Here is a 22,178-nt window from a genome sequence, read left to right on the forward strand (position 1 = left end):
TCACAAGAATGCTGACCTCGTGGGTTCATTGAGATGACTCAAGACTGTCTGGTGTTTGGAAGTTCTAGATGCTAGTCCTGGACCCTGGGAAGCTAGCACGGTGTCTTAGACATGGTGGTCTCTGTGTCTCCAAGGTTGTGTTACATATCCTCACCCTGGCCGCAGGGTGAAATTTATTTTTTAATGAAATTTATTTATTTATTGAATTTATTATTTATTTATTTATTGAAATTTAATTTTTTAATGAATTAAAATCAAAGAATTGTCAGGTGCTACACAGTCATGTGTGGCTCCTGGGTGTCACGCCTGACAGTGCAAACACAGAGCATTGGTGCCATTGCAGAAGATTCTAGATAGCTCTGAGGACACAGCCTTCTTGGGTCCCTGAAGCCCAGACTCCCTACCCTGCCATAGAACCCACCTGTACTCCCTAGCTGTCTCGGCTCATTAGGGCTGTGAGATTGTCCACAGTTGCCGTAATAGATTGCTACAAACCAGGACTTCAAGCCACACAAATATTTCACCTTATGATTACATACATGGATGGGTTACATAGTCAAAGTGCTTGTAGGATCATGTTCTTTTCTGGAGGTTTCTTTTTATTTACCAGCTTTTTTCTAGAGGTTTCCCACTTCCCAATCCCTGTAGCATTATCTCTAGACACAGGCTCAGAAACCACATCTCTCTCTTTGTTTCACTAGCACAGCTGGGGAAGGCTCTGCTTTAAATGGCTTGTAAACTAGGTGGACCCCACCCAGATTATCCCAGCTCCTTTCTCCATCTCAGCTGTGTGTCCCTTTTGCTAGAATATGGTCAAACTCCGTGTATGTGATAGGGACATCTCTCGGGGCAAGCGATATTAGCCTGCCCACCCCAAGAGTTTGGTTTTATCAGCTTGATGCTACCAAGTCCTGCTTCTAGAGAAGGTAATTTCTTCTCCTAAAGCATTTAATTATCCTAACCCTCAGCTTCCACATCTCTGAAATGGGAGCACGCCATGCCTAGGTTAGCTCAGTGGTGTGTTCAGCAGCTGTGGAACATAGCAGATGCACACACCCACATCTGGACAGTCTGAGACGACATCCTCACCTCTTTCAGGGCATGCGTATACCCAGTCTGTTTAGTATCGGCCTAAATGAAAAATATCCATTTCTCCATGGGTAAACTGAGGCAGAAAGGCTCCTAAGCTTCACAATGTCCCAGAGAGCCATAGCTAAAGAGACACCAAATTCAGGGGCCCTGACTCCCTTTCCCCTGTTTATTTGCAGCTTTTATCAAGGCTGGAAGGATCCAGGGGACACAATCAGGGCAGTGCTGGGGTTCAAAGGTACACTAGGAGAATCCTGATGCTCCCGGAAGAGACGACAGACACAGGACCTCCTTCTCCTTCCCTGTCCAGTTCTTTCAGACCCTCAGAAGAGCCATGACTCCTGCCTTACCATGGAATATGGGTGCTGTAGGCAGTTTGTAAAGGGCGGAATAGTCAAGATGGTTGCTCTTAGAAAACCAGTTTCCATGAACCTGAGCTGACTTCAGAATCGTCACAGTGACTATTTTACCACTTGCCAATGGCACAAGTTTGATGCCTGTACAATGCATCAAAGCCATGCATTTGTATCATTAAAACATGGAGATTGTGCCTGGTCTGGTGGCACAGGCCTGTAAGCTCAGCACTAGGGAAAGTGGGGCCAGGTGAACAGAAGTTCAAGATCAGCCTGGGCTACAAACAAGAGACTAGGGAGGCTGCTGATGAGAATGCTCCTCTCCCCCAGGTAGTGGGAGTTGTTTAAATGAAGGCAGATTCCTGTCTAGTACTAGCAATGCATTGAGGAAAGGGGGCAGGGTAAGGAGTAGACATGAGAATCAGACGCCATCCAGCTGTGGGTCAGCCATCTGACAGTTGCTAAGCCTAGCTAGGTCTGGATCTTTACGTGGGAGGGTTTTGGCTGAGTAGCCTCCTGTTCCTCTCAGTTCTGGCATTTTAGACGACTCTTGAAAAATTCCACGTGGTTGTATTTTTACCAGCCCCTCATTCCAGGCACACTGATCATCTCCAGACCAGACTACGGTTCATTATGGAAGTGGAGTCAGAGACCTTCCTCATACATAAACTGTCTTTTGTGTGACCTTGCCAGTGATTACAGGACCTTTGTGTGATTCTGAGCTTCCTGACTCTGTCTTCTCTAGACCTTGGCTTCATTAAGAACTTCCCAGAGCAAGCAGCTCCCTGTACAGATGAGAGTCTTTACAGGAGCCCTGCCTGGAGGCATGCAGATTCCTGCAGCAGAGACAGGCTCAATGCTAGAGATGAGTTCAAAGCTTCCTCCCCAGCTTGCTGGACTTTCATGGGGGAAGAATTGGGGTTCTAAGAACAGGCAAACCAGTAACTAAATAACAGATTTACTCTGTACTGGTCATGTGACCTTGAACATGTCATTCAGCCTTCCTGACCTTAGTCACATCATCTCTGGGGCAGGGAAGGGATGCTGGTTATCCTGGGACTTGGAACACTGAGACAAGATCACTATCAGTTCAAGGGTAGTCTGGTCTATGCCATGAGACCCCGACTTAGAAGAAGAGAGAGAAAGAGGGATGGAAAAAGGGAAAGAGTGGAGAAGGATGGAGGGAGAAAAGGAGGAGGTTACTTCAAAGGATCGAATGAGACTGTGCCTACCCTTCCACAGCACAAGTTTGAGGAAAACAGTCTCGGGAATGCAGGGTTATTCACCCACATCCATGGGCTCGTGTTTTAAATTCCTCTCTGTCTGCCACAGAGACTTTACACCACTTCTGTATGCACCGCACAGGAACACACACAACTAAATGGGCAGCCTTCAAATCCTCGAGCTAATGGCTCTGCCTGGTTTTCTGATCACCAGGCTGTTTTGAAACTCACTTTCTCGTGACTAAATCCTTTCTTAGAATGTGGTCTTACACGTTCTTTGTCTACAGGGATCTGCCTCTCAGAAAGTCAATCCCTCTGAATCCCTGCCTTCAGGACTTCTTCTCAATCAGACTCCAAGCAAATTAATACCTACGGCTTTCAAGAGTGACCTTGTGCTAGATTCAGGGACATTGCAAGGCCTTAGCTGCCCTGTGTTTCTCTTCCTGGTTCAGAGCTTCTGGGAAACTCCAATCCTACCTGTATCCCGCTGACTCAGGGCCAGCCCGCTCCCTAGGCAATCCTGCTGCAGTTGGACATCCCACTGAGATGCTATCTTGCTAGGCTTTCTTCCAACAAGCTTGAAGCTCCACAGAGCAGATTTGGCCCTGGCTCTAGTGTTGTCTAGTCCTATGAAGTCCCACTTATGTGTATGACTTCTGGATGGGCTTAGGGATCCTTTTCGAAATGAAACATCTTGACATGTTGGGATGGAATCACACATTCTCTTACTGGTCACCCACAGGGGGTTGCAGGGCATTCCGCTACAGCGTCCCACATCAGGAGACGAGCAGTGGAGAGACAACACCTTTGCCTATTGATTATGTGTGATTAGCTGTTTCAGTTCTTACTAATGGCATCTGACATCTACCCCTTCCTATTTGATTTGAATCCTCCCTTCCCTAGCCTGGGTTTGTACTCAGTTTGGGCCTTACACATAACTGGGTGGGTAAAATCACAGTGACCGGAATTCCTACCAGTATCTCCGTTATTTTCTCATTCCTGTAGACTTTATGGCTTTCAATTCCACCTGCCTCCTTGAAGTCTTAAGTCCCTGGCATCCAACTGTTCACATACAAACTATTTTTAGTCTAAGATAATGACCTCAAAACCGTCATTTCTCCATCTTCACTGGCCAGCCCAGGGTCCATCAAAGCTTCCTTGTCCTGGCCACAAGCGTCCTCACTTCCATGGATCCTATTAGGTGCTTGTTTGTGGCCCCACCTCACTACAAAGCCCACATTTCCAGCCTAAGAGATGGGGAGCATGTTTCAAATATACAACGAAATCACGCTGTTTAGAAATTTTCACTGGCTTCTTACCTCCAAAAAAAAAAAAAATGCAGTACATCTCCTGACCTCAGTCTACAGAGCCCCAGGCATCAATGCTTGCTCTTTTTCTCTGGCTTATTGCTTTGCCTTTGGGCGTGGGAGATGCTGCTCTGTTCCTTGCATATTCCTTTTTCTATCATTCTCACAGGCATCCCTATGCCATAGTCTGAGATAAAGTTGCAAAAAGCATATTAACTTCAATCTTTTAGGTGCGCTAGCTTGGCTAACGCTGAGTGCTGTGGGGGCTAAGCTCCAAAACCTACCTCTTCTAGTGCAGGGGAAGTCAATCTCTTGTTTAGTCAATGTCTAGTTCTTGCCATTGTTTACTTAAGTGTTCTGCTTCATTAGAAGCAAAGAAACATACATTACAGCAAGCTATGATAAACCCAGTTTGGAAGAAGTTTTAAAAGTTGAGGCTGGTGAGTTAAGATAATGAAGTTTGGCCCTAGGACTCGGCTGAGAGTTGGATGTTAAGAAGACATCACTGTCCACTAGGGTCTTGCTTGATGTCAGCATTTATCAAATAGATGGGGAAGAAAGAAAATGGAAATACTGCTGGGAACTTGGGAAAGATTGGTCTGAAAGAGGCACATTACCCTCTCAGCATTCCATGCACCAGAACACAAGGGTTCCTCCCAGTGAGATGCAAAACAGCATGCACTTCTGATTGGAGAGCCCCTTCCTGCTATCTCTACACTACGAAAGGCAAGCAAGACTGTTTGGGGGTCAGCTAGCCATCTCTGCCACAATAGGCAACTAGTTATGACGACCCTCACTGGGGGAAGTTGGGAGCTGGTGCTTCAAAGGCGATCCTGGGGTTCCCATGTACAAATTCACCCTGATGGCTGCAGGGGAGATCAAGTGAATCCGCAGTTCTGTGATCACCTGCTCTTTAAACTTCATCCACTTAAGAATACCCGCTCTCTCATCTGGACTCATTTCCGACCTTCAAAGCATCTTTAGAGGCAGATGGAAAATAGGAGATCAAAAATAATAAGTGGCCCCAGGAGAAGACTTCTCCCTGCTAGAATGTTCTTAAATCCTCTCCTGAACAGTGTGCCCCAATCTTTACCAAACTACTTACGATGATTTGCTTTCGGATAGAATCAAAGCCCTTACACCTTCTCTGTAGAGAACCAAAGTGCCATATGGTAATCCAGCCTACAACTCTCGTTTCCAAAGCCTTTTCAGACACTTCTGCCATCTTCCTATGCTTCCAGCTGTGGAACCCGATATTCATATAAGTCTACTGGCTCACAGAGCCTTTGCATCCAGATGTCTCTACCAACCCTGACAAGATCAGGTCTTCTTTTCCCATGAGACCACTAGCTAAGAAAAAAATAAGCTTGTTCAGGCCTGAGGAGAGGGATCGATCAACAGAGCAATTGTTGTGAAGACATGAATTTGATCCCCAAAACCCATGGGAAAAATGAGCCAGGTTCAGAAGCATATATCTATAATCCATGCAATGGCGGAAGCCTTCCAGCGCTTGCACCACTGTAGCTATCCTGTGGCCCTGGGGAAGTTACCTCTCCACAACACAGTGTCCTCACACTTCATATAGGAGTGAAAACTGGCAAATGTCATGGGGTTTTAATGGGAATGGAAGGGATTAAAACATAAGAAACATTTAGAAGAGCAAGACTCATCCACTACCAGTAAACTCATTCCAGCCCTCAGTGATAATAGCTGCTGCAGGCAGTAGATGACTGGGCAGTGTCCCAGGCCAAGAGCAGGCACTGCCCAGCTGCACCACCTCAGGAAGTGAACAGATGAGAGGGTATAAAACTCATTGAACCAAAGCAAGAACATGTGTATAGCTGCCATTGTGAATGGCTGGAGATCATAAAGAAACCATCGATGTCCAGGGAAATACATCAAGGTGAAGGGCCACACAAATCAGCCTTGTGCACGGTGTCTCTGTTTCTGCACTGTGCTCTGGATCCTGAGAGGGCTGCTCGCTCTCCACCTCCTGCCTGTGAACTGCCAGCTCTCCATCATTATCCATTTGTATCTGCATCCCACAGAATGACAGACCTAGCTGCCTGGAGAGAGAGAGGATGGAGATGAGAAAAGATGAGGAGAAAGAGAGGGAGGAGATGGAAAGGGAGAAGAGAACAAAAGACAGGGAGAGAAAAGAGGGAGGAGGAGAGGAAGAGAGAGGGGAAAGCGAAAAAGAAACAGGAAAGAAGGAGGAAGAGAGGGAGAAAGAGGAAGGAAGAACAGGAAGAGAAGAGAGTAGGAAGGTGTATTGAAGGGGAGAAAGAAAAGAGAAGCAGGAGAAAGAGGTATAGGCAGTCTAGATGTGTGTCTGTGTATGTGTGTGTATGCACGCACTTGTCTGTGTGTATACTGTATATACATGTGAGTGCTGTGTGCTGTGCATATGTGTGTGTGCATATGCTAGCTAGGTCATTCTGTTGTCCCAACCCTTCCATGATTCCCTGTTGCCTTTCGAACAGTCTCCACTGCTTGGGCCTGGCCTTCATATCCTCTGCCACTTAGACCTACATACCCACTGCTCTCCCAGGTGAGCCCACTGAACTCGCCTATGTCAGCAGCCTTCTGCCTCCACAACAGGGCTATCATCCTCCTTGACCCGAGAGGCTTGGGCAAGCCCAGGAATTGTCTCTTCCACACACAGCATCCCACTGCAGCCTTGCACTTCTCTGAAGTCCTCTGTCACCTGCTCACTCACTCAGCGCTTCTGGACTGTGAGTCTGTGTGATCCGCGTCTTCTCAAGTGATGTTCTTAGGGGACGCACCCCTCCTCAACATCTCTCCAGCTCTCTCAACCTGTTGCATACCATGAAGTGTTTCAGCTCAGAGCCTTGCACACAATTGGAATTCAATAACTTTTCTGAAAGACCTTGGACAAAGTATTAATAACCTGCTGATATTTAGAAATTGATCTGTTGTGCCCAAGTTGAGACCCCCGAGAGACCACCATCGGAATCCAGTCAAGTCCAGAATGCAAAAGCAAGGTTTATTCAGCGTGCTCTCCAGCCAGGCTGGGGCTTCACCACTACTCGACACAGCACAGTAGGGAAGAGACCCCTTAATCATTTGAGGTTGACATTATATAGGCAAAAACCACAAGCCAGGTTTACTCAGGGTCAGGGGGGTTGGTTTTGCTGAGTACAGGGTATGGACTACTTCTGTATACCCACTTTCTCCTTTAGGCGGCTACTTCTGCTTCTGTGCATGCCCCCCCAGCATCCCCCCAAACAGTTATTTTTTGTTCCTGTCTAGACCACAAAGCTGGGTGGTGACAGGGGGCTAGCTGCTAGGGACAGTTGGTCTGCACTTTTGCAAAGGTTCCTGTTTCCAGCTAACTCTTGATGCTCCAAAGTTTCTTGAACCCAGTATCTTAACCAGCTGCTGATCAAGCAAAGTTTCTTAAAGTTTTCCATGTCCTTACAAATCGTGTTTACCTTGAGCATGACTTGGTGTTGCAACAATCAGAAGACCAGCAGGAAATGGAGGATAGTGGATTTTCCCAGGAAGTGAAATCTGGAAAGGGAAATGCAGGAACTCTAAAAATGAGGGTAGTATTTAATCCAGTGGCTCAAACTACAGAAATAAAGAGTTAATATTTAAGGATGTGTGGATTGGCTGTGAAAACAGCTGCAGGGAATTCTATTCCTCAGCCCTCACTTTGATTGTCCTTTACAGATTAGATAAATAAAGAGCTGAACTTTTGTCCTCCAAAAGAGACAACACCTGGGCTTAGTCACCAGGTGAGGTCCACTGGGGATGGAGAGGAGACCTGGGGTGCATCTTACCTCTTTGATGCTTCTGCCTGCAGCACACCAGACTCTGGTACACCGATCACTGTGTCATCACACCCAGCTCCAAGATTCCCCCTCAGATCGTGCCTTTGCCTTCTTCTCGTTAACAGATCGGTTACTGGAATGAAGACGATAAGTTTGTCCCTGCAGCCACCGATGCTCAGGCTGGAGGGGACAACTCCAGCGTCCAGAATAGAACCTACATCGTCACCACGATCCTCGTGAGTATACTCCTTCTTCGGGTTTACCTGAAGCTCAAGCTAGACATACCCAAGCACACCCCACTCTAGCTGCCAAGACTATGCCATAGATGGAGAAGGTGGTGAAGCTAGTCAGTCGCAGCCATGCTTGCTTGCATGCTTGTCAGCCCAGCACTCAGGAAGCTAAGAAGGAGGGAAGAGTTCCAGGCCAGCCTCTGCTGTATAGTGAGACTGTCTCATGAGACAACAATAACGATAGTAATAGTAATGGTAATAGTAATAATAATGAAACCACAGAGACTGGGAAAAGCCTTGATTCTTGTATTCCCTCAACATCTCTAAGATCCACTTTCCCCCAGCATCCTTGGATAAGCCACATCTGATCTTCTGAGACACTTGCCACATACATGAAACACAAAGGTGTCCCTAAGTTGTTCTAGTTTCTGCATGTGCCTCCTTCAGTAGAAGCCACATTTTCCTGTAGATTAACACACAGAGGACACAGAAGGCTGTTGTGGTCCAATAACTTGTGAAAAATCTAAAAATCTATTTAGAGATATCTTTAAAAATACATTGCAGAGGGCCTGAGTTCAATTCCCCAGGGGTCTAACATTCTCTTCTGACCTCCTTTGACACAAGGCACACATGCAGTATACAGACATACGTGCAAGCAAAACACTCGACTCATAAAATAATTTAAAAAAAATACACAAAGAACATAATTTGGAAAGCCCTGTTGCATTTCTGTGATAGAATATTCTTGTTTTTGCCAGCACTCCAGAGGCAGAGGCAGGTGGATCTCTGTGAGTTTGAGGCCAGCCTGGTCTAGAAGAGCTAGTTCCAGGACAGGAACCAAAAAGCTACGGAGAAACCCTGTCTCAAAAATAAAAAAAAAATAAAAAAAAAATTCTTATTTTTAACAGAACTTATTTTCTTTTTCCAATAAGTTTATAATTGAGTAAGGAACAGAAACTTATGAAACTTATTAAGGGGTTAGAAAGACACGTCAGTGCTAACCAACACTGGAAGCTTCCTCCTCTGCCAGGTCTAAGTCTCCCCACTTGCAGTCACGCCCATAGGCCACACCCTCTGTCCCCTTTCTCCACCAGGAAGATCCTTATGTGATGCTCAAAAAGAATGCCAACCAGTTTGAGGGCAACGACCGCTACGAGGGCTACTGCGTGGAGCTAGCTGCGGAGATCGCCAAGCATGTGGGCTACTCCTACCGACTCGAGATCGTCAGTGATGGCAAATATGGAGCCCGGGACCCCGACACAAAGGCCTGGAACGGCATGGTGGGGGAGCTGGTCTATGGAGTAAGTGTCGGGGAGAGGGGGAGGGATCATCATGAAGGACAGAGGAAGGAATGCATTTGCTGGCTCGGTGGCTCTATGCATAAACTGACTCCCCGATTAACTAGTGCTGCCACTGCTGAACAGAAAGTCATCTGCTGTCTTAAGACATGGGGATCCAAATCCCTGGTCCTAATTCCCTCAACCTAGCTCAATGTCTGTCATTTCAGTTGACCATCGTCCAGCACAGGCTGCATACAGCGTAGATAGCTCCAGGATCGATCGGCTCTCTCAGAGCAGATAACAAAGCTCATACTAATCTACTAAGAGTTGTATGTGGTTCCCACCGAGCCTAGATGCATCTGGATCCAAGCTCACTCTTCCCTGTAATCTCTTCTACAACTTCTGATCATCCAGTATCCCCACATGCTTTGGTCCCTTGAGCTTCCTCTGCCATCCTCCACCTCTGATGCCCCTTCCAGAACACTTTTCCAAGTCCTCTTTCTGTCCTCCCAGAACAGGTGAGGCTTGCCTTCAAACTGCCCTGGCTTCCCATTCTAGAACCTCGTCTCTGCTCCTTTGTAGCTCACTCTGCCTCAGATTCTCTTCAAGTGTGTGCTCAGAGCAGGCCCAAGCCATCTGTGTGGTACACCACACTTAAAGCAAACCCCTGGGCAGCTACTGCAAAAAGCATCGATAAATTGAAGCCGTCTTGAGCAGGCACTGAATGGCTAGTGGTGTTTGCAGTGTCTGGGGAGTCGTGAGAAGCCAAGGCTCCCAGACCTTGCACATGGCCTAGGGTCAAAGAGACAATAGGAAGGAGCAGTTCAAGAGCAGAGGATCCAGAAGTCTAAATTACATAGTCCCCAGAAGAGACTGCGGAGATTTCTAACCCTTCTGGGTGTGAACAACTTGGAAAACAGTTATATTGACATAGATACAGAGAGCTGGGCAGCCTGGGAGTTCCTAGGTATAAATGACAGGATGGTAGGAGTGGCGAATTGGGTGAGGTCAGGAAAACCCTGGGTTGACCTCTCTGGGTGGGATTACTCACAGAAAGTTTTGAGTCACAGATGACAAGGCAAGAGTGTGGGCTGCCTCAGTCAGCACCAGAAGATGATGGCAGCTCTCAAGTAGAGCAGCAAGGGCAATAGAAGGGCAGAGACTGTGGTTCAGTTGACAGAGTCCCTGTCTAGCATGCACGAGGCCCTGAGTTCAGTGCACAGCACTGCATACGCTCGGCATGGTGATACACATCTGTAACGCGGGCCTTCCAGAAGTGGGCACATAAAGTTCTGAAGTCCGGCCTCTTCCTGGATGAGTTTGAGGCCAGCCTGGGCTAGAGAATTTATCTTAGAGAAAACAGCTAAATAGCAAAAGTCAGTTCCCGTACAGTGCAAGAAAGGGACCATGGAGGTTTCCTTTAGAGGACCGGAAAATGCCAGCTGCGTCTTTGAGCTGAAACTCATGCTGAGCCTCGGGTTGACTCAGGTGATGGTCAGATGGAATTGGTCACTTTAGAGGATTGTGAGTCTCACAGTCTCACGTCAGGGCAGGAGGATTCATGATGGCTGTGAAGTATATACCTGGCCAAAAGAGGAAAAGATGCCACAAAGAAGGTATTCTAAAGAAAAGTGGCTTTCAAGGCCACTTGTGAAGGTAGAGACTGGGTTGGGAAAAGCCGTCTGCATCTCCCTTTCTTCTTCCCTTGATGTCTCTCACTTTGGAAACTCTGTCAATGAAGCAGAGACCTGGATGGGCCCTGCTGCATCTGGAGGCTGGTTTCCATGGAAACTTCCTCTGCGCTCTTAAGGTCATTGCCATGGCAATTGCTGTGAACTTCTCACCTTCGCCAATGTTCATCTTCGCCTTCACCTCCTGTATGGCAGTTCTCTTTGTCAAAAAGACCATGGTCTGGGCAAAGCAATATGCGACCATCCCAAGGGCACAACCCTAGTGCCAGCAACTAGTGGAGTAGCTCATCCACCTTCCAGAGACCTGGAGTCATTGTCATAGGCTTCATTTTAAGCCTAAGGTCTTCTGCCCTCTTCATTAGACCTGTCCCTCTGCCAGGGAAAACTGATTCCCAGGGAAGTCATGTTGAGCATAAAACGATTCACCTTTATCTTGAGTTCATCTTTCCCGATTCGTTCCCCTGAGAGAAATGAGGGATGTTAGGGAAATATCTATCAACCACAAACCACCAGTGGGGCTAAAAAGAAAAAAGAAAGAAAGAAAAAACTAACTTACAGGACACCAAGCTTCCTGCTCTGTGAAAGCAGCGGCCACTAGGAGTCTGAGAGTGTCTGCTCTCTCCCTGGCTCTTGTCCGCAGTAGTAACTAGTACACACCCTCTCAGACTCCCCCTGCCATGCTTAGTGCTGCGCTCATCTTTCACGTCCTCACCTCAGCTCCGTAAGGTGGAGAATATCATTTCTGCACTTTGTAGCGGAGGAAACAGAGGCTCTGAGGGCTTAGCTGATTTGTCGAAGGATACACGGCCAATAACAGTGGTCACAACCCAAAGTTCTATCTTCTGTTCCCCCACTAGGACATCCGCATCAGTAGACATCATTCCATCCAAACCCTAGGCTGTGAAGCTAAGCGGAACTGAGAAATGAGCCAGAGGCATTCTCAGTGAGGGGAGGTCACATGCTGCAGATGAGTCTGTGGCTCCTGGATGCACATTTGGGACCATCTCCTTGTCTGTCCACAACGAGAGCAGAAAGAGTAAAACCTGCAGACAGACTCCTGGGGTTGAGTTCCAACCCTGCCATTCTCTGAGCTGCAAGGCTCCTGTAAACCCCTTGACTCCTCTGAGATTAGCTCCCTGAGAGGATGGGGAGTATTTGCTGCAGGCCTGTGGAGGGAGTGCTGACCCACAGAGCCCAGCTCTCAAATTGTCTCACCGAGATGATCTTCTGTGGTTCTTACCCCTTTTGCTATACTCTAGCTGTCTGGTGTGTCTCAGCACTGCCCAGGGACAGATCAGCAAGCCTTGCACTCCTCCCTGCTTTCCAACAGGCTAGGTTTAACATTCAAACCCTCAACACTTTTGTAGCTTCTAGCAATCTTCCTGGATTTTGTCACTACCAGGCCCTTCCTCACATGGTTCCTTCCTCTTGGAATACTGCTCCCTACTAGAGCATCAGGCCAATTCCATCTTTTCTGCAATGCCACATTAACATGTCACTTCTTGCATGCTACAATCCCTGGGTTCCCTGCTTGATAGACCCCTCCCCTTCTCCTGCAGTGTCCCGTCTACCTTGGAGACTTGATAAGCGTGCCCTGTATATATGTGTGCGTGTGTGTGTGTGAGAGAGAGAGAGAGAAAGAGAGAGAGAGAGAGAGAGAGAGAGAGAGAGAGAGAGAGAGAGAGAGAGAGAATCTCTTCCACAAGCTTCTAATCCTTGAATGTGGGGGACCATGGTTTAACTCCAGCTTCCATCCAACAGCTTACACACAATCGTTCCATAAATGTTTATCGGGTTCACTTTGCCGTCACCCTCTCGTTTAGCCAGGATAATCTTGGTTATGGGTAAAAGAAATCCGATGCAAACTGGCTTAAGCAAACAAAACAACTGCCATGTGTTTCTGGAGATAGCGGGATGTATTGACACATTTCCAAGAAGCCCAGTGTAAGCCCTGAATTGAGGGACCCAAACGGTAGCCCCTGGGGTCATACTTTGTGCAACTCAGCGCAGACTCCAGCTCTCAGGGTAAATTCTCACTGAGCCCCATGGGTCTCGGGCATCCCCAAGTAACTCTTTCAGGCCTGGGAGTAGGGTATGATGAGGAAGGGTTGTATCTACTTCCCGAGGTAACCAGCCCAGGTACCCGGCCTGGATGGGTCTCAGAACACAAGAAGGAAGCCTGGCCACTGGATAAACACAAGCTGCAGCCCCTTTTTTTCTGGAATGAGGATGGCAGGTGGAGCTGTCAGATAGTGGAATGAACTCCTCTGTCAAGTAGCAAGCTGTGGTCCATTTTTCAGAAATACTTTCCAGTGTCCGAGCCGTTGGACTTAACAAGGTCCTATGCCATTTCTACATCATTTAAGATAAAATATATTCACTAAGCACTTGCTAAACAAGCATGAGGACCTGAGTGTGGATTCCCAGCATCCATGTAAAAATCCTAGTGCTGTATGCATGCCTGTAATCCCAGCACTGGGGGGAGGTGCAAAGCCAGAGAACATCAGTGGCTCAACTGGCCAGCCAATCTAACCAATCAGTGAGGTCCAGGTTTAGTGAGAAACACTGTCTTCCCAAACAAGGTGGAAAGCAATTACACACACACACACACACACACACACACACACGGAAGACAGAAACAAGAGAAAGAACTGCTGAGCTCCACTGAACCTGATTTGATTTGATCCTTTCAGAGAGCAGATGTCGCAGTGGCCCCCTTGACCATCACCTTGGTCCGGGAGGAGGTCATTGACTTCTCCAAGCCATTCATGAGTTTGGGAATCTCCATCATGATTAAGAAGCCACAGAAGTCCAAGCCGGGTGTCTTCTCCTTTCTTGACCCTCTGGCCTATGAGATCTGGATGTGTATTGTGTTTGCCTACATCGGAGTGAGTGTCGTCCTCTTCCTGGTCAGCCGGTTCAGCCCCTACGAATGGCACAGCGAAGAGTTTGAAGAGGGACGAGACCAGACCACCAGTGACCAGTCAAATGAGTTCGGCATATTCAACAGCCTCTGGTTCTCTCTGGGAGCCTTCATGCAGCAAGGATGTGACATTTCTCCCAGGTCAGTTGGCTCTTTTTAGCATCTTTACTTAATGTTATAATGTTCTTGAGATGAAAAACTATTAGAAATCCAAGAAGTGGGAATGAGGCCGGGGGAAGTAGTCGGTTGGCAAAGTGTTTGCTGTGCAAATATGAGGATCTGAGTTTGATTCCTAGAGCCCATGTTAAAAAGCTGACAGTGATAGTATTCACTTGTAATCACAGGACTGGGGAGGCAGAGAAGACGGATCACAGGGCTTACTGGCTGGCCAGCCAGGATCAGTGAGTCTCCCGTCCCCCTGAGAGTTCTTGACTCAGAAGGTTGGTGGTTCCTGAGGAGGAATGGCACTGAATTGACCTTTTTCCTCCACATACATGTGCACATCACACACATACACACACACACACACACACACACACAATGAGGATTCTTTCTAGATTTCATTGCATCTAAGTTTCTACTATTGTTTTGGTCAACTGTTGGTCAGTTGCTTGTTGTGGGCTATTCTGGATGTTTCTATGGTTAGTCCTGCTGTCTGCTGACTGGGTGGTGTGCTGTCTAGATGCATAGGCATTGTGACTGATGATCTGTAGATGACAAGTACAGAGGAAGACTGGAGGACGGTTTGGTACAACCAACGTTCCCTGAGCACCTACCACGGTCCTAGCAGGGAGACACCCTCTAACTGAACACACACAGAAGCAGATCAGAACTCCCAGGACCCTCCTTTCACAAAGTTGCCAAGGCCATGCTGCCCTGGTGACAGAGCTGAGCACTGTCCCTGCATAATGGAGCACTGGGTCCAGCACATGCCACCTCTGTCCCTGGCTTTCTTTTCTCAATGGGGAAGAACTCTTCTCTTTCTGGTTCTGCTTTTGAGGAGAATTCTGATTCCAGCAGCACTATAAACTTGCTCCTTATGGTTCATATATTCAGAACCCCAGTGCCCCCACTTTTGACTGTTTTGTGTTTTAGACTTGCCCATACAGTTTATTTTAGGAAAAGTACTTTTGAAGCCATGAAGAAGTATATAAAGGAAAGGGGAGAAAGACACAGTTTGAGAACTACCAACTGCGGTCAACACCCAGGTTCACTGACGTCTTGTTTGGATGTGTAGTGTTACTTTGGCTACATTCTAGAATGTTTGCGCCACTCCCCTCCAGCTGACCTGGTGAGAAAGGCAACATTGCTGTGTGGTCTACTCCCATGGCCTATTCCCGTGAGCTCCCTTGTGTCTGTCACTCCGTTGTAGATGACCACATCTCAATATCAGTCAAAGAAGCATGGCTTGGACTTTGGCCTCCAGGGATCTACTGAAGTATTAGCGCATAAATTTCAGCTCTCGCGGAAGTGTCTAGAGGCATATTTACCTCCATCTATAATTTGCATTTGAGTGTTAATGAGCACTGATGTTCCTAATGGCTTCCTAACCAGCCTTCCCCAGAACTCACTTTGTCTGACTTATAATTTGGAAAGCCTCACGGTTCACCGTTTTAATCTTGTTTTTCTTTAAATAAGAAGACAGTTGGAGGGGGTGGGGTGACGTGGGCGAGAAGGTGTGAGACTGGATACTCAGCCAATACTGGCAAACACAAGGCGAAGATAGAAGAAACCAAGCAGGGGAAGAGCTTGCTCAAAGATAAATCCAGCCACTGGATAAACAGTGAGAAGAGATAGCTCTGGATGCTTCGGCATAATGTACAAACACGGGAACATGCGCACAGTGTGAGCTTGCTCTACTGTCACTTCCATTAGAGGCAGACACTTGCCACTCACTGGTAGCCTTGTGGTCCAGCTGCCAGTGTTTTCACATCTTTCCAGGGTCTCGTGTGCATATTTTACAAACTGGATCCTCTGTCAGGCACAGCTTTGTTTAATCTATATAAGTTTGGCAGTAGTTGTCCCAAACAGAATGACAGTGACATATGCATTCACCAGCTGCCCACAGCCCCTCCTGACCAGCTTCACTCCCATGACTTTGGCAACCCCTCAGAGTATCTGTGATCTATGAACCACAGGATGTACAGACTGTATTCTCGTGGCTTCTGAGGGACCCACTGGAATGTCTTCTTCATGAGGGCACTTGGTGCTGTGAACTTTCCTCTTAGAACTGCTATCACTGTGTCCCATAAGTTTGGGTATGTTGTGCATTTTCGTTAAATTCCAGGAAGTCTTTAATTTCTTTCTTCATTTCCGCCTTGATGCAGCAGTTGTTCAGTGGGAAGTTATTTGGCTTCCATGAGTTTGTAGGCTTTCTGTTGTTCTGCTGTTCTTGAAATCCAGCCTTAATCCATGGTGATTGGTGGGATACAGGAAGTTACATCAATTCTCTTGTATATGTTGAGGCTTGCTTTGTGACTGAGTATGTGATCAGGTTTGGAGAATGGTCCATGAAGTTCTGAGAAGAAGGTATATTCTTTTGTGTTTGGATAAAATGTTCTGTAGATATCTGCTAGGTCCATTTGATTCATAACATCTGTTTGCTCCATTATTTCTCTGTTTAGTTTTTCTCTGGATGACCTGACCTTTGGCGAGAGTGGGGTGTTGAAGTCTCCTACTATTAATGTGTAGGGTTCAATACGTGATTTAGAACCTTTCTTTTACATATGTGGGTACCCTTGCATTTTGGACATAGATGTTAAAAATTGAAATGTCATCGTGGCGAATTTTTCCTTTGATGAGTATGAAATGTCCTTCTCCATCTACTTTGATTAATTTTGGTTTGAAGTCTATTTTAATAGATATTAAAATAGCTACACCTGCTTAATTCTAAGGTCCATTTGCTTGGAAAATCTTTTTCCAACCCTTTACTCTGAAGTAATGTCTATCTTTGATGTTTCTTATATGCAGAAGAAGGCTAAATCCTGTTTTCACATACATTCTGTTAGCCTGTGTCTTTTTACTGGGGAATTAAATCCATTGATATTGAGAGATATCAGTGATCAATGTTTGTTAATACTTGTTATATTGGTGATGGTGGTGGTAGTAATGGGTGTGTGTGTATGTGTGTATAATTTTTTTTGCTGGTGTGCAATTATTTATTGCCTGTGTTTTTCTGGGTGTAGTTAACCTCCTTGGGTTGGAGCTTTCCTCCTAGTGCCTTCTGTAGGGCTGGATTTGTGAATAGATATTGTTTACATTTGACTTTGTCATGAAATATCTTGTTTTCTCCATATATGGTGATTGAAAATTTTGCTTAGTTTAGCAGTCTGGGCTGGTATTTGTGATCTCTTATAGTCTGCAAGTCAATCTGTCCTGGCCTTCTGACTTATAGAGTCAGGTATAATTCTAATAGGTCTGCCTTTACATGTCACTTGGCCCTTTTTCCTTCGCAGCTTTTAATAGTCTTTGATTGTTCTGTACATTGAGTGGTTTGATTATTATGTGGCAAAGAGAATTTCTTTTCTGGTCCAACTTATTTGATGTTCTGTAAGTTTCTTGTGCCTTTATAGGCATGTCCTTCTTTAGGTTAGGAAATTCATCTTCTATGATTTTGTTAAATATGCTTTCTGGGTTTTTCACTGGGATTTTTCTCTCCTTCTAATCCTATTATTCTTAGGTTTGGTATTTTCACACTATCCCAGATTTCCTGGATATTTCACGTTAGGGATTTTTTAGATTTAACATTTTCTTTGACCAATGACTCTATTTCTTCTACTGTATCTTCACTGCCCGAGATTCTCTCTTCCATTTCTTGTGTTCTGTTGGTGATGCTTGCATCTGTAGCTACTGTTCACTTACCTAGACTTTCCGTTTCCAGAATCCCCTCAGTTTGTGTTTCCTTTATTGCTTCTATTTCCATTTTTTTCAAGTCTTGATCAGCTTCCTTTACCTGTTATCTTATTGTTGATGTTGTTGTTCCCCCTTGGCCTTCTTGGCATTCTTTAAGAGAGTATTTTATTTCCTCCATTTTTTGTTCGTCTTTTTCTCAATTTCTTTAAAGAATTTTCTCATTTCCTCTTTAAGGACATCCATCATCTTCATAAAGTTGGTTTTTAAGGTCATTTTCTTGCCCTTCAGCTGTATTGGAATATTCAGGTCTTGCTGTTGTAGGATAGCTGGGCTCTGGTGGTGCCATATTGCCCTGGCTTTGTCGATTTTGTTCTTACACTGTTGTTTAGGCATCTAAGTTTGGGATGATTATAGATCTAGGTGCTGATTTCTGAATTTGTCTTTGTTGAATGGGTATTTTGTTCCTTGGTTTCTGTTTCCTTTTTGGTCTTCTGCTCTCTGTGACCTGGATTTTTGGCAGCTGGCATGATCTCTGATTCAGTAGGGAGTCTCTGTCCAAGCTGGGGGTTGGACTTCTGGTGGCTAACTTGGCTTTTGCTGCAGCAGGCAGCCTCTATCCAAGTTGGTGAGTGGGATAAGGTGATGAGGAGAGGAGTGGGGATGGGGTAACTGAGTGAGTGGAGGTGGTCCTCTGGTGGGCTGTCTGTCTCTGGTCCTGATGGCAGGTGTAGTCTCAGGTCCAGCACTGGGTCTCTGCCTGAGTTTGCCTATCTGGTCTTCCAGTTTGCTTGGCCTGCACCTGTTCTTCAAACTGTCATGGCCTGCACCAGTTCTTCTGATTGGCGTGGCCTGGTCCTGGGCAGCAGCTGTCTTCCTGAGTTGGGGCTGGGGGCATAGCAGTGGGAGGGAAGGGCAGTGGGGCAGGATGGAGGTGTGGGGCAGTGAAATGGGTCTTTAGGAATGGAATCTAGGGAGTGGGACAGCAGTTCAGCAGACATGCAGGTCACTCACCTGTTCTTCTGACTGATGTGGTCTGCACCTAAGATCTGTTCTAATAGATATTTTAGATTTCTTTTTCCATATAGAACATTTTGAGAGAGAATATATTGAAGAAAAAATAAATCATCATAGACAAGATTTATTTTTAGTTCTTCCCACTCTCCTTCGTGCATCTTTCACCCCTATTTGCAGGCTGCAGCATCCATTTATCTGACAGACTGAAGACATGAAGTCACAGTGATGATGGAGCTTGTGGTTAGGAGCCCTGGCTTCCAGGAACGGGTAGTCTCATGGTGTAAGGCATGCATTAAGCAAGGACGGTGGTTACATCACACACACATGCATGTACACACACATGCACACACCTTGGATGTCTCATAAACAAAATGAGTCTCCTATTAACTGTGCATAGTGACACATACCTGTATTCTCAGCAGTCGGAACACTGAGGCCATCCTGGGCTACATCATGAGCTTCCAGGTCAGACAGGGCTGTAGAATTAGACCTTGTCTCAAAAACACAAAGCAGGGGATAGGGAGATGGCTCAGTGAGTAACGTGCCTGCTGCCCAAGCATGAGGACCTAAGTTCAGATTCTCATCATCAACACTGAAAAAAGCCAGGCAAAACAACCCAAGCCTGCAGCCCTGAAATAGGGGCAGATCCTTGCGGATTTCTGGCCAGCCAGTCTAGCTGAAACAGTGAGCCCCAGGTTCATTGAGAGACCCTGTCTCAAAACATAAGGTAGAAACGTCATTGAAGAAAACACCTGATGTCAACCCCTGCACTCACACACATACTTTCAAGCAGACTGTCATCAACATGTGCACACACAGAGAGGCACACACCACACACACACACACAAGACACATGCCCCCACAAACATATACACATGCATGTTCACACACAGGCATTTACTACATAAATCTACCTGCATTTACACACACGCATGCACACACAGACACACACACAGGCATGTACGCACAGGCATAAACACCTTGAAGCACATACACACACAGATGCATGCACTCTCAGGCATACACCACACACACATACGTGCACAAACACTGGCATGCACACATACAGACATACATCGCCCACACAAATGCATGCACACATACACATGCATGTACACATGCATACACACAGAGAAACAGACATGTACACAAAAGTACATACCTCACACAAATACACACTAGGCATATACCACACACATGCATATACACACATAATGCACAATGAGGCATATACCACAGATACATACATGTACATATACACTCAGGCATAGTCCACACAGTCGTACATGTACACACACAAAGGTACACACCACACACAACAACAATAATAAGCTTGTTAAAGTAAGGGCTAAGGGACAGGGAATTAAAGTGTCTGGAGACTGTTTCTCTGAGGACCTGCTCAGTAAGCAGGCTCCGGCCTGCCCAGAGCTGAGAGACACGATAACCAAGTGCAAACACAGGCACACAGGCACACAGGCTGCCGGAGAAAGGCTTCCCGCCTTAGGGCTCCCAAGGTCTCGGGGAACAGCTTGTGCCTCTGGCTTATGGTAAATGAAGAGAACAGGGGTGAGAGACAGCACTGAAGAGGTGGGCCAAGACCAGATGGCAGAGGACCCGTGGCCATGACATCGATGTGGGTGTTACTCTAGATCAATTGATAGCCAGCCCGTTAGGGGGCATTAAGCAAGAGAAAGGTTGATTTGCATACTTAAATACCATCTGGGGAGCTATGAAGGAAATGAACTGGGGCAGAGAGGAGTCTAAGGCAGACACAGAAGGACCAGACCAGAGGCTTTCCCAGCTGTCCAGAGGAAATGATGGTGATAAAAATTATAAGGGCCGTGAACATGGATGCAGACTGCCCAGGGTTGACAGGAGTTGATGATGGAGTGGATACGTGAAGCCAGGAAGACGGAGGATGCGCTGACGAACACCAGAAGGAAAGGGTGTTTAGAGACTGTGGAAGGCCGGCTCAAGACAGTCAGCCCCAAATAGGTTCTTAGGGCTCTCCCTTCCCCACTGTCACAGGGAGGCACTCTGAAGTCCGAGAAGGAGGGAGGTCTTGGTGGGTTTGGTTTGTATGTTTGCTTTTCCTCTAAGGCAGTGTAAGGGTTTATCTCCATTTCCAACATGATCAATTCTAGAATGACTTGGGAGATGGCCCCTGGCCGTGCCTGTGAGGCTTGTCTTGATTAATAGAGGTGGGAAGACCCTGTGACTCACTGTGAGTAGCACCATTCCCTGAGCTGGAATCCTGGACTGAATAAAAAGAACGTGAGCTGAGTACCAGCACCCACCACTCACTGTCTTCTGATTGAGTTCAGTGCAGCCACCTGGCTCCCCCTGCTGCACCTTCTCAGCATGACGGACCACACCCAAGACCTGTGATCCAAACTAGCCTTCTCTCCTGGAAGTTGCTTTTGGCATGGTATGTTATCCAACAGGATATGCCACTAAGACAGGAAGTGCCCATGGCCTGTGATACAGCATTCCTCCCCCGCCCCTTTATATGCAGTCTGAACCCCAGGTTCCACTGCCTGCAGCTCTCTTCTCAGCCTCCCCACCCCCGTGGACCCCATGGGTTCAAGTAAGCTTAGCTAAAGAGAAGAGGGTGGGCAGGAGGGTCCTGGGGAGATGGAGGGAAACGGGAAGTTGTCATTCAGCCCTCACAATGCTCCCTTTTATTCTGATCATATACCATCTCAGCATGGACACTAATTATCTCCACCTGATGAAGATAATTACAGTCAGTGAGAAGTCGCAGGCGGCGGAGTAATGGCACTTCAGGGATGTCCCAGAACCCCGTACCATGCATTCCCTCCCTCCAGCTCATTTGCTTGTTGGTGGCCCTATAAACGACTCACCATGGGAACAGAGTGGCCAAGGAGCAAAGCCAAAAAGACAACCAATGACAGCCTGATCACTGTGTTCCCAGGCTAACTCCATAGCAACCAGTTTGCCACCAGCAAGAAGAGATGAGAGAAACCTCCCCTTTCCAGTTCCTCCTCTCCCTCCTTCCCTGACAGACAGAACCTTACAAGCCCATTTCTCTTATTTCTCCTGAGGTCACTGGAGTGATGGGGACAGATAGGGAAGCGGGGCATTGATAGAAACAGACTGAGATATCAAGATCTGACTCGTGTTGAACCCACAAGCCCTGCCAAAGCTCCAGGTTAAATGCTGCAAGGGACATTGTCACAAGGCTCCACGGACAGAAGTGAAGAAATGTGTGGTCCACTCTGTAGGTCGCTGGACTGGGAGTAGGGGATCAGCTCCTCCACACGCAGGTCCTCAGATCTCTGAACCCAGAAGTTCTTTTTTTTTTAAAGATTTATTTATTTATTATGTATCCAACATTCTGCCTCCATGTATGCCCACATGCCAGAAGAGGGCGCCAGATCTCATTACAGATGGCTGTG

At 46.7% G+C, this 22,178-nt stretch overlaps 1 protein-coding gene across 2 annotated transcripts in view; it reads left to right on the plus strand.

The window, feature by feature from the left end:
• Gria1 (glutamate ionotropic receptor AMPA type subunit 1) overlaps positions 1-22,178 on the plus strand; it is a 319,356-nt gene that overhangs the window by 215,018 nt on the left and 82,160 nt on the right. For both annotated transcript variants that reach the window (XM_057774070.1, XM_057774071.1), the window contains exons 9-11: positions 7,895-8,005; positions 9,094-9,300; positions 13,664-14,034. In XM_057774070.1, the coding sequence (XP_057630053.1) occupies positions 7,895-8,005; positions 9,094-9,300; positions 13,664-14,034 (689 nt within the window). The remainder of the gene's footprint in view (positions 1-7,894; positions 8,006-9,093; positions 9,301-13,663; positions 14,035-22,178) is intronic.

This window comes from Chionomys nivalis, chromosome 7 (genome assembly GCF_950005125.1).
Source record: "Chionomys nivalis chromosome 7, mChiNiv1.1, whole genome shotgun sequence".
NCBI classification, from domain to species: domain Eukaryota; kingdom Metazoa; phylum Chordata; class Mammalia; order Rodentia; family Cricetidae; genus Chionomys; species Chionomys nivalis.